Raw genomic sequence first — 12,851 nt, 5'->3', positions numbered from 1 at the left:
CTTAAGCCTACTTACAGCAAGACAGAAATGGTGCGATCCTCAGAAAAACCTTGAAATAGGCGACATAGTGGTCATACACGAAGATAATTTGCCGGCAGGAAAATGGGCGCTAGGGCGAGTAATCGACGTGCACGCAGGTCAGGACGGATATGTGAGAGTAGTAACATTAAAAACAGAAAAGGGAATACTCAAAAGACCCATAGTAAAACTATCTGTCTTGCCCCTCGAAAAGCCTAAACCAGAAAAACAACCCGCCGAACAAAACACCCTGAAACAATCAAAAACAAAAAAAACAGCCAAACGGGGATGCATGGCATCCATGTTGATGATGCTATTTTATTTCCTAACATTTTTAGCAGCCGGAAATTGCGTCAAAATGACGCCTATCAACGAAGGTCAAGGGTTGTACTTCGATAAACTGGGAACAATGCAGCTAGTTAGAGACGAGTGGAAACTAGTTGCGTACTACGACATGAGCCCTTTCTGGGAAGGGGTATCTGCATACAGAAAGTACAACGAACAATTGGAAACTATTTGTAAACAAGTAAGAAGCCTCTCACACTGTGACGTCATCCTTCTACAACTACGGCATTCGTACGATGAGCTGCAACATTACAATAAAGTATTATCCAGACATCAGCTGAAACAGCAGACACGCAAGAGACGGGGATTTGTCAACGGTGTCGGGAACCTAGCGAATACTTTATTCGGAGTCTTAGATGATAGATTCGCTCAACAATATCAAAAGGACATAAGTCTTATAAGAACAAATGAAAAACACATCGTCACAATGTGGAAAAATCAAACATCAATCGTAGAAGCCGAATATAACATGCTCTTGAGAACCAAAGACACAATACAAAAGCAACACAAGTTAATACACCAACATTTACTTTCTTTAGAAAAGGACACCACTGCAATGGAGAAAGAAATCACAGCTGCAGAGAGCATATCTCAATTTACAGTCGTAGCTATGACTGCAAATAATTTATTAAGCCACCTTAAAACAATTCAAGACATGTTATTAGAGACTATAACTAACATTTACAATGATAAAATGAACATACATATTATTAGCCCCGAGCAACTACAGAAAGAATTGAACACTATATCTGGTCAACTTTTAAGCGACCTTACCCTACCAATCGACAACACACAAACACACCTTCAAAACATCTACCAAGTATTAAAAGTTAAAGCAAGAATGACTGACCAATATATGATATTTGAGATTCGCATTCCATTAATAACTCGTGATCGTTACGATCTTTACAACATTATTCCGGTCCCGCATAGCTCAAACATAAATATGATATCTGTTATCCCCATAGAAAAATACGTAGCAATGAACCTTCAAAAGGACGCATACATGCCGTTACAAGAAAGAGATCTTGAAGTTTGTATCATACGAGACACGTTTACGTATATGTGCCCGCTTAAGGTCCCTATATACAAAATGAACACCGACCAGGATTTGTGTATAAAGGAAGAAAAGCAGAATTTAAAATGCAAAACAAGCATAGCCGCGTGCCAGAACAAGTGGATTAGCCTGTCAAAGCCAAATTATTACTTATATTTTTGTTGCGATCGGTGTCAGTTTCGAACAATATGCTCAGATCGAGTTACGGCACAAACATTGGCACGCGCTAATATTATTTATATCGAGGAGAATTGCATTGTAAAAACAGATAACTTTGCAATTCACACGCACATGAATATGCAAAGTAGAACAGATTTAAAAGACAGCATACCTACACCAGAAATCGACCCAATTAACCACATAATAAACATTACAGTCGAAAAATTCGAAAACAACAGCTTAATTTTTATGGAAAGGAATGAAGATAAAAACATACAAGAAAAAATAAAAGCGCTAAAGGAAAGTCAACTACCCGACGAGAACGACTATTCTATACATGATGTACACCACTACACTGCCATATACTGCCTTTGGATCACAATTATCATAATGGCAATTATACTAATTTGCCGGAAAAAACATTGCCAATGGAAACTTCTAGGAGCCCCGGCAACCCCAACAAATCCAGAGGAACCAGCAGCATCGGACAACATGTTCGAGAGACGCCGACCGAACCAGCCGCCGCCGCCGCCGCCCCGAGCGAGCGCGAGCGCGGCCTCCACGCCCTGCAGTGCACGTCGCACCAGCACCGGTGACATTTGTAGTGATGACAAGTGTAGTGTTAGTGCGCGATATCGAGCGAAAAGTGTGAGTGAAGGAGAAATAAATAGTGCGCGAGTGAAAGTGCTTACATGTCAGACACCGGAGATGAGTGGATCAACACATATGGACAGGGGAAGCTCCCCAATTTTAAGAAAAATATCATTCAATGAATAATATTCTAGTTTTAAGTTGATTGTACAATCACCTTGTATCATTCTTTTAACATTCCCATCTCATCTCATCGTTTGCTCCCCGCAAGATGTTCGGTGCAATGCACCTTTAACACGTTTTAAGCCTCGTGCGGCGCGAGCGCGCCCTGTCAGCAAAAGACGCGTTAACCAATAATTTGCATTAACCTAAATTCAGTGTACTTTTCGGAACCATCGCGGCCGGGTGCATTCGATCACTATAACATTTCATAACATAACTTTTAACAATCATATAACTATTAACATTTTAACATTAATAAACATTTTCTCTACTTTCTCTCGACTTTTAACATTCATCGCGAACCCGCACCCGCACAAATGATATGGACGATATTATGTCTGAAATAAAAATTTTCAATTTCAATTTTCAATAAAACCGACGCTCAATTTATAAACACCTTAAAAATGCGCCCATATTTTATATCTGACGGAAAAGATGCTTGCAAATAACAATTTCCGATTAGCTCAAGCACTGCACGTTCTCGCAAGTACTTAAGGCATACGCAAATGCGTTTGTGAACCGCGGCAGGGCAGCGAGGCAACCCTCCACTTCAATTTCGGTTGCAAGTGCTAAATAAACCGCATCTTACAGAATGGAATTACGGCGCGCCGCCGCGATTACAACCGCAAGTGCGTACGTGGCCGTACCGGGTTCCGCTCGCGAAAAATTACTCGCAAGTCTCGCAACTATACTGTAATACCAATTCATTATTATTGAGCTCATACTTAAGAAATTACATGTGATATTTAACCACATGTGAAGTAATTGCAGTTAACCGAACTTACCTCAGCGGTGTATTCTTCAGTATCACCCAGTCGGAGTGTTACTGTGAATACTTTTTTGTGAGCCGGTCCCGTTTCTGATGTGAGGCGGTATTGGTGCTTAATCTGAAACAATTCAATTCATAATTTTTATAACATTTAAAGGTAAACAATATACTAATACGCTTTTTTATGAACTTGATTGCCCGCTCACGTCTCGAATGCCCCCATCGGTGTACCCATGTACTAAGGCTACAGGACGAAATTAAAGACTAGAGAAAATGCCGGGACAACCCAAGGGTCGGTACGTTATCAAATATAATTACATACACTAAGCGCTCGGCCCTTGAAAGTTGCTTCACGAACGATTAGGCGAGTCGTATACGGACCGATTATCGGGGTGGCACGACCCAACCCGGAGTTTTCATAGGTTTACTGTCTTGGTCTTAAGCTTTGGATTCCTCCGAAAACGGTGCCGTCATATGACGGCCGTCATATAGCGGCAGCAAAAGACGGCCGTCTTTACGGTGACGACATGTGGAAAGTACCACGGCGCCATAACACACCGTCATCCACCAAGGTCAAAGCGGCAAATTTGAAAAATGTAGGCGCGATGGGATAACGTCCCATAGAAAATTTGAATTTCGCGCCTTTTCCTACTGACAAGATTTGCTTGATCATCTATAATTTACTTGGAGGATGAAATATCATCAGAAGAGGAAAATAACCGTAGTACGGAATCATTTATTCAAATCTCGTGTCATTTATTCAAAATGGCGTCACCGCTATCTAATAAAACGTTCACGAAACTATCGACAAGGTCATGACGGCCGTCATCTTACGTTACGTTGACAATCAACGTAACGTAACGCCGTCTAGGAAACCGCGCCATCTTGTTTACATAGACAACGTTCTAGTGACGTCAGTCAACGCTATATAGCGGCCGTAATATGACGGCACCGTTTTCGGAGGAATCCAAAGCTTAACGCCGTCTAGGAAACCGCGCCATCTTGTTTACATAGACAACGTTCTAGTGACGTCAGTCAACGCTATATAGCGGCCGTAATATGACGGCACCGTTTTCGGAGGAATCCAAAGCTTTACGCCGTCTAGGAAACCGCGCCATCTTGTTTACATAGACAACGTTCTAGTGACGTCAGCACTGACAATCCAACTTCTAGACTGAGCTTAGGCCAACTCTTACATGACACCGATGCTGCCAAAAATACGGAGGTGCGGGGGGACGAGGTGAGCGAATCCCGTGCCGTGATTGGACCGTTCAAACACACGGACCAATCACGGCACGGGATTGACTCGAAGATGGAGTAACGCTACCGTATGTGTGGCAGAGGGGGTAGCGCGACTATGCTATGTCTAGATGTTGGATTGTCTGTGGACGTCAGTCAACGCTATATAGCGGCCGTAATATGACGGCACCGTTTTCGGAGGAATCCAAAGCTTTATCGCATACCTTGTTGTACCTGGCCAGCTCGTTGACCAGGCACATGGGGGTCTTCTCTTTACTGTTGGCCGCGGCGGGCGGCGCGCGCGCCTCGCCGCCCGCCGCGCGCGCCTGCTCCGCCGGCTCCGCGCACTCTTCCGCCGGCTCCACCGCCGTCGGCGCCGGCTCGCCGGTCACGGCTGGTGTCGCTGCTGGAACACGAATTAGGAATTATAGTTTGTAGCTTTCTAATAGAGCCCGACGGCTAATCCTATTGTCTATTGTTAAGTAAAACCGCACGTGCCACAACTACCTGCATATAAAATCGCTCGTTCACTTTACCCAGGTAATTGAATTACAACTCCTATGGAACTTGCAATAAGATTCAAAATGAACTAATGGATAAATATTTTGTTACGATGTGTGTGGTCAGTACTTCGGTTACTGAGTGCCGGCGAGTCGAACGCTACAGAACCAGTCTAAAATGTGTCATCGAGATGCATAACAATGGCGCATTATCGGAGAGCGCACCTACACTGATTTTTTGAGCGTTGGACTAACCCGCGCTCAGGTGTCAAATAGAATAATTAAGACCCTTTTTTGCAGGTAAGTAGCACGTGCGGTTTTACTGAGCTGCCACACGCGACTCACCGGGGACGGGGAGCGGCGCGGGCGGCTGCGGCGGCGGGTGCGCGTAGGCCGGCACGACGCCCGCCGGCCCGTAGCCCACGCCGTACCCGCGGCGCATCTGTTTCATTGGTTGCTGTAACATTCAAAACTGTCTGTGATTTCCTTGCTCGTGCCGCAACTCGCCCCACAACCACCGAACCAAGTCCGGACCGTATCTCTCCACGCAGGGCTAGTGTTATGTCCGTTAATACAGTGTTTATTTTCTCGCAATCGAGCTGTCAGGCGAAGACAAATATAATTTTAGGTCAAATAAAATACACATACATGTTCTAAATCTAGTTATTATCTAGTTTCCTCGTCGTTGTCGTCGTCATTCAACTATTTTGTAATCAGACGTAGTTTGATTTTACTACAGTCCATTTTATAATAAAGTAATAACAGTAATAAGATCTATCCGTCTAATGCTGGCCACCCATTTCTCCTATAAATTCTGGTAGGTGATATTACCCTATTTAGTTATTGAATACCTTCTCACGTTTAAGCCACATTCCCTTCCACTATACTTGCTAATGCGCTCAAAAAAATGTCGCAATAAAATTTATATCAGTGACAGTGGACACTTTTGAGGGGAGCAAATGTTCGCTTATCCATTCATGAAGGTCATTCACCCGAGATTTACAATATCACATTTAATATGCCTAAGAACAAGCGTAGTTAGACTTGTTCGTGGAGTGAGTTATGGAAAGTTTACGAACTAAAGTTAAGAATTTAAGAACCATATTTTGAACCCATACATTAATCTACTGATAAACGTAAATAATTAAACTATGCGAGAAATATAAGTAAGTATGTATGTATATTTCCCATAGGACCAAATGGATCAAAATACCTAATACAAAATGCAAGCTTTAAATGATAAAAACAGCTGAGAGCTGACCTTACAAATTGTCAGAAGCTGCTGTTTGAATCATTAACCATTGTGTGATTATGATAAACTAGTAGTTCGCCCCGAACTGAGAACTCGCGGTTCGCCAAAAATATCAATTGAATGCAGTCGTCAAAGGATCGAAAACCGCGTACGATTTATTGCAAGGTCTGTGAAGCCGAAATATTTCCTGTCAAATGTCAAATACCTATATTATGTTTATTTTATTTTTATCTTGCTAATTATTTCAAAATGGCAAATTTAAAATTGTAAGCCGAGCACTTTCATTTGATACCAAACTCGACCATACTGTCTTGCAAATAAAACGACTAGAATAGCAAGACACCTCACAAACAGCTTTTTGGCCTTCTAAGCTCTTCTAGCTCAATAACCCCTTGATCGAGCCTGCTCATAATTTAATGACTAAAATATAATGCCCTCGACTACACGTTTACCCAATTTCATTTAAATTAGAACAAATTTACTTAAGTTATTGTGTATCAAACTATCTTCTGACAGTTCAGCTTAAAAACATCGAAATGCCGGGACGTGCCGCTAGCCAGCCGCGTGTTCAAAGTTGAATGTAAGAACTTCGCTTCGCTTCGCTTCGCTCGCTCGTTCGAAAATACCTCTAATTAAAGAAATGTTTTAGCACATTTTCTATCCATTTAACTGTAAATTTACAAAGTTTAATCGATAACCCTTCCCATTCTCAGAATCTCGTAATTGAAGTAACTTTAACGTGTCTTTTCTGTAAGTTATTGCATAATACGTGAACATGTAGTTTTATATCTTATAATAAAATAACACATACTGGTCAATAACTATAATATAAGCCATAGTTATAATTGTTATAAAGCACCCTCTCTCACGTACTCTCACGGGTCCCTTTATCTCTGGCCGGGAGACAGCAGGCGAGTATAAACTTGATCACGCGAACAAGTCGAACAACGGGGCCGTTTTGTCTCTTCAAGCCAAAGGGGTTGAGTGAGTAAAGGTCAGTGTCTTTGATTGCCGATTTGATATGTTATTATATATACATATGTTAGTCATGGACAAAAATATTTTAACTATAGTTGATGAAAAAATTGGAGATTATTATTTTTTGCGTGTTGTCTATATTTTTGCTTGCATTCGTGTATTGAAGCATTTGGACGCCCTCGAATAAATGCAAACGTAAATTATACCTCTCTCCTATCTAAGCACGCGTCAAAAACCGGTCTGTGGATTTGTAAAGTAAGCAAAGTCAGGTAATTTCATTGAGCATGGATATTTTTGTAGACCCTTATAAAGCCAAGATTTTACTCTTAACTTTTAACCATTAAATTCGAATTTAGGAGTTAATGAATAATTATAGGATTGAACGACCTTACCTGAAGTGAAGTTCAATCCTGATTATATGAAGTATTTATTTCTGGATAATTAACAATGTAGTACATCTTGCTCGCTTGCCAATGTACGCGAATTTAGAGCCGCCATAAAAGAAAAAATCACCAACTGTCACGATGACACTTCATATAGAGAGGTGAGCAATTGTTGCGGGTAAGTATATCATCTTACCAGTCAGTCAGTAGCGAAGTTGTAGGTATAACATTAGAAACGAAATAAAATATATGAAATGACATTTCAGCCCCAAAAGCCAAGGGGCCTAGGATAAGCTACTTTTTACTAGAATCTCCTTGCACCTCATGAGCCATCTCAGTTGTTGCGATTTAGTGGCCTATACTTGAGCCATCTGTTCTTTTAAGAGGTAACGTTTTCACTGATTTTCACATCTAACTGTCTGGTTCGTTTTTATAACAGCACAGGCCAGATTACACTTTGACAGCGATATAGATACTAGATAGTAATAGCAGACTCACCGGGGGCATAGAGTGGTGCTGCTGCGGATGGTGCGGCATGGCGCGGATGGGGTGCGGGGGGCGCTGCGCGGGCGCGTGGTGCTGCGGCAGCATGGCGCCCATGCCCAGCTGCCCGTGCGCGCCCATGCCGCCGCCCGACGGGCCCAGCGGCACCCTGCAACCACACCTAGTCACATGCTGCCCTGGTACCACTGAGGAAGCCTTGGTCTCCAGTTGTAGTCGTTTAATCGAATAATGAGTCTTGCATGATCGACTCTCTGTCGTAATGACTGCTAGGAGGAATTGTGAGCAGAGTACACTCGAATAATGGAGTGAAATACGTAGCGTACGGCGTCAACAGAAGACCAAGATCTCCGTATACAAATGTGCTAAGATTCTACTACACGTGCGAGGCGATTGTATGAGGTCCACCAACGTGTAGACACGTCGTTAGGGCGTCGCGCACGCGTGGTTGATGTTGTGTATTTAATTACATTATGTGGAGCAGTTACTCTGTCAATTTAATCCTCTGTGCAGGTGCTATGAGACTTTTAAAGTCTACAAAATCAAGCAGACACTACGGCACTAGCTGCATGTAATTTCTAACACTCACACGATAACATACTTTGCTTAGTACCTTAAGGTGACATTCCATTTCTGAGCACATAAAAATTGACATAGTGCAGCTGCGGTTGGAAATGGACTGTCACCTTTACACAAATAACACTGAAATTTCTAAAGATGTACAAACCAGAAGATAATGTAAGGATTACTAATTTGTCACATGAAAAAGTATTGCCTCTTATTTATTACCAAACTCGTCAATCCTTATTAAAGGCCGTATTTCTGAACAGCATGATGTCACGTATCCTATTGTTTTATTCACTTGTAAGCACAAACAGGCACAGATCCGAGCATCGTTCGAGCTCTCAGTAGTCTGCACAGCAAGAGACAGTTATTCCAACTGGCGAGCTATTCAATATGCGTGATATATTAGTCTACCCGAAGAAAGCTGGGCCCACATTCATCATGGCCCGCGGTTCAATAGAGTCGTCGTCATATGTTCCATTGTAGGCCCATTCATGACCAGTTTCAGTATAAAGGCCGCCGCAAGAGACCCTCGACGTATCAACAAATTACACAGAATTTGCATATCAATGCAGTCTCCACTCTATTTAGTTAAACATACCTATATTGTTGCTGTAAAAATAGTGTCAATGTTGAGTTAACATTCAATCCGGTATTAAGTGTGAATATCTTTATATTCCTTTCTTTCTACAATTTATAGAACAAGTCTAATCTTGATTATTTAATTTAAACTAAAAGATGCTGCATAGGTACATATTTAGCGCAAGAAAAAAAGATAAATGCTAGCAAGTATCAGAATGATCAAGTTAATAAAAGTGTGTTGTCATATTTAGAGTTCTAGCATGCGTTTCACAAAGCTCTAATGGTGGTGTTCTAATATACAGAATATCTCAAACTAAACAAGCAAGAAGATAAGCTGCAATAGTTAGAATAATCATAAATTAGTATAGTTTCAGGCCTTTTTTTAATCTCTACATATGTAATAGTTATAATGACTATGTATTAACAATATAAGTGTTTTGGCATATCTAGAGCTGTAAACTTATACCTGTATTTATTTAAAGAATAAAGAATAAAACCATTAGAAACATTTCTTGAAATCTAATAGCAGTGAAACTTAGGCATGTATTTACAGTTTTGTTACCTAGTTTATACTATATCCGTTGTACTGTCTGTCTATACGCGAATCCCGAATAGGGTAGTGTATAGGTGCAGTAGGCTCAGAGAACGGAGTTTTTGCAAAGTCATAGCGCTTTTTCAGATCACAATATGGTTGCCAAAAATTTAATTAGAAACCTTGAGGCCTTTCTCTAGGGTCTTCAGCGATTCGAATCCCGAGTTTTTGACTTTTGTGTTTGAAAGTCAAAAACTTTAAAAATCATGCACTTAAAAAAATCACAATATATTTTGCGCAAAAACTAAAAATATGAAATTTATTTCAAAAAATGAGCAAATTTGTATCCTAATCCATTACAAGACTTGGTGTGATGATAGCAACTGCCAGAATTGTTCTCAGCACTTCATCATTGGCGATCAGGCACAATGTGAAGGTCACCACTTTTGTCATCATACTATGACGTCAGTGCGCAAGGAAAAGCATCATTGAACAATTATTTGGTAGCTGTATAAGTTATAAGTTACCCTTATTAAAAATAAATAATGTGGTACCAAGCAGGGATCGGATACCGGTATTTGTTGTATGGGAACGGAAACGGTATTTTTTCGTTCTTTGCTAATTACTTCATTTCTAATTGGGCAATCTAATAATACGAAGTCGTTACCTAAACACACAACTGAGTCCTACATTTCGAGTATAAAATAATTCCAAAAATATGGTTATTTCGATGTTTTTGCAAAAAACCGGTTCCGATCCCTGGTACCAAGTCTCATTTAATGACAAACCCATGTTATAATTTTATTTTTCTCTTTATAAATAGCTAAAAACCATATAGATAATGGTCGATTTTTTTTTTGAATACATTATTTGAGTAAACCTACTCTACTACCTACCTACCTACTTTGTACTTATTTCCACTTAACCGGCTCTCTTGTGTCAGCTATAGCGTCGAATTAGAGAGATTGTACTGTATTTTAATTAGAGATGGGCCGAATATTCGGTCATTATTCGGCATATTTTTCAATGTTCCGAATATTTACCGAATAAACAAATTCTTTATTAAGAGCGTCGGCTAGCCAGCGCAGTGCACTTCGCGGTGAGGCCTGAAACGGTTGTTCCTTTTCTTAAACATTCGCGGCCAGTCCAGAGAATAAAGGTCCAAAACACGTGCGGAGTGCAGATCGCTGACCCGTATGAACTTGTTTTCAAGATTTTAGGCAGTTTTAGGCCAACCAAATATTCATATTCGGTATGATCTGAACCGAATATTCGTATTAGGCGAAATCCATATTCGGCTATGTCTAATTTTAATACTTATAAAGTAAAGAGAATTTAAACTTCTACACTCTATTCTCTGTATTTGAAATATTTGAATACTTATAAAGTAAAGCTAAAGTTTGCCAACCCCGGTCCTAGTGGAATGTTATTAGGCAGGATGAGTGGCAGACAGCGAATGTGGCCAAGGCTTGTCTACACATACTGAGCTGCTTCTTGTGGCAATTTCCTGGCTAGGCAGCTCATTCTGTGTGGACCCAACTATTGCAGATTGTCAAGCCGACAACTTTCTTGTGCTAGTGTTTTCTCCGGAATGTGGTGTAGGTTGGACTTTATGTACGGACACAAGAAATCATTCCTGGAGGATCAATGCATTAACCTTGTCTAATAAGTATCTTGTCATCTTCGAACATAACCTAAATAGCTGCCAATTTGGCAACAGCTCAGGCCAAAACCAACACAAACTATCTCATACCTTGAATATTAAGGATATGTTATGTACCTATAATATCTCTCCGGTAATTATTCGTAACAGCTTTTGGAGCTTTATTAATAGATCAGCATTAAATTCAAATTATAATAAACTTTATCAGGCTCCAATAAGAGTTTGAGCAACTGTTAATACAAAACATGTTTGCTTTAGGGCAAGACAGTATTCGCTAAGAAATATCTTGCATTTATCTTTATACTCTCAATTTAATAGGGTACATTGGGAAACAGATATACTTAACACAAGTGCCAAATAATAGTCTACCTCACATCCACACAAAATAACCAACTACATCTATTCAGCATCCTAATCTCGTGTCAATGAAAAGTTTAGTTGTTTTTAATGTGAGGAATCGCGAGCAAATAAATGTAATAAGCGGTCATTACCTAGTTAGCGTTACGTGCCTGTTCTCTCTGTGTAACTGGTGCGGCTGCATCTGGTGATGGCCGGGCATGCCCTGGTGCCCGCCCATGTGCTGCGGAGGGTGCCCCGACATCGGCTGGTGATGCATGTTCGGGTGATGCATCATCTTCGTCAAATACTACAATATAACAAACATTCAACGGTGACACCGACAAAAACATCTCTAAACCTTGCCACGAAAACAAATGGTATCTTAAAATTTCTTACCGGTATTTTGTCCCTCGTACTAATTTGTTCCCCAGCTAGGCGTTCAACATGTGTCCGCACACAATTTACAGCAGTATTATTTATTTTTGGCAAACAGTAAAGAAAATCGTTTCGTTCAACATGCGGCCATGTTAAAAATGTTGCCATGTAGGCAAGCACAGATATTACAATAATAATGGATATGACCGAAATAATGTATTCTTACAAAAACACATTAAAGATAAATTATAATATATTTAAATCTGATAGTAACTAATAAAAAGCTTAAGCATATTACGGACTGTTTCATTTTTAAATGATATGGTATTCAAATGATAGAGCGATTTCATTAGGTCAAGTTAGTACTGCTACTCGACGCTAGATGGCACTAATCCAAAAAATAATTCCTACCCATAGAAGGTAGGATCCTATAGAAGTGGTATACGCGTACCTCCGTGAGGAACAAAACTTACGCAATGCGACACTATGATTATTCGACAGGCAGCATCCTAGGACCACTGTTTTTCCTCATTTATATTAATCAATTTTCTAGAATAACTCCGCATCTCAGCACACTTTATGCAGATGACTTCTGTACTGATTTTGGGAAAGGGACTAAGCATATCTGAACATGAGGCAACGATAAATAAGACCCTAGAAATAATTATACATTGGCTATCAAGTCTTAATCTTAAAATAAACTTGTCCAAAACGAAATATATCCAATTCAGACCTCAACAAGCTAAACCAATCCAGCTAAATATTAATTACGAAGGTACCCA

The 12,851-nt window shown here is 40.4% G+C and overlaps 1 protein-coding gene across 1 annotated transcript in view; it reads right to left on the bottom strand.

Annotated features, from left to right (window-relative positions):
- Window positions 1-12,252, bottom strand: part of LOC134647306 (double-stranded RNA-binding protein Staufen homolog 2) — a 31,359-nt gene extending 19,107 nt beyond the window's left edge. Inside the window, exons 1-6 of the mRNA XM_063501597.1 lie at window positions 12,091-12,252; window positions 11,847-12,001; window positions 8,012-8,165; window positions 5,246-5,357; window positions 4,625-4,806; window positions 3,178-3,279 (exon numbers count right to left, since the gene is read on the bottom strand). Of these exons, the coding sequence (XP_063357667.1) occupies window positions 3,178-3,279; window positions 4,625-4,806; window positions 5,246-5,357; window positions 8,012-8,165; window positions 11,847-12,001; window positions 12,091-12,237 (852 nt within the window). The 5' untranslated portion in view covers window positions 12,238-12,252. The remainder of the gene's footprint in view (window positions 1-3,177; window positions 3,280-4,624; window positions 4,807-5,245; window positions 5,358-8,011; window positions 8,166-11,846; window positions 12,002-12,090) is intronic.
- Window positions 12,253-12,851: the final 599 nt, after the last annotated feature.

Source organism: Cydia amplana, chromosome 4 (assembly GCF_948474715.1).
Source record: "Cydia amplana chromosome 4, ilCydAmpl1.1, whole genome shotgun sequence".
In the NCBI taxonomy this organism is placed as follows: Eukaryota; Metazoa; Arthropoda; class Insecta; order Lepidoptera; family Tortricidae; genus Cydia; species Cydia amplana.
This window is presented reverse-complemented; position numbering and strand designations above follow the sequence as displayed.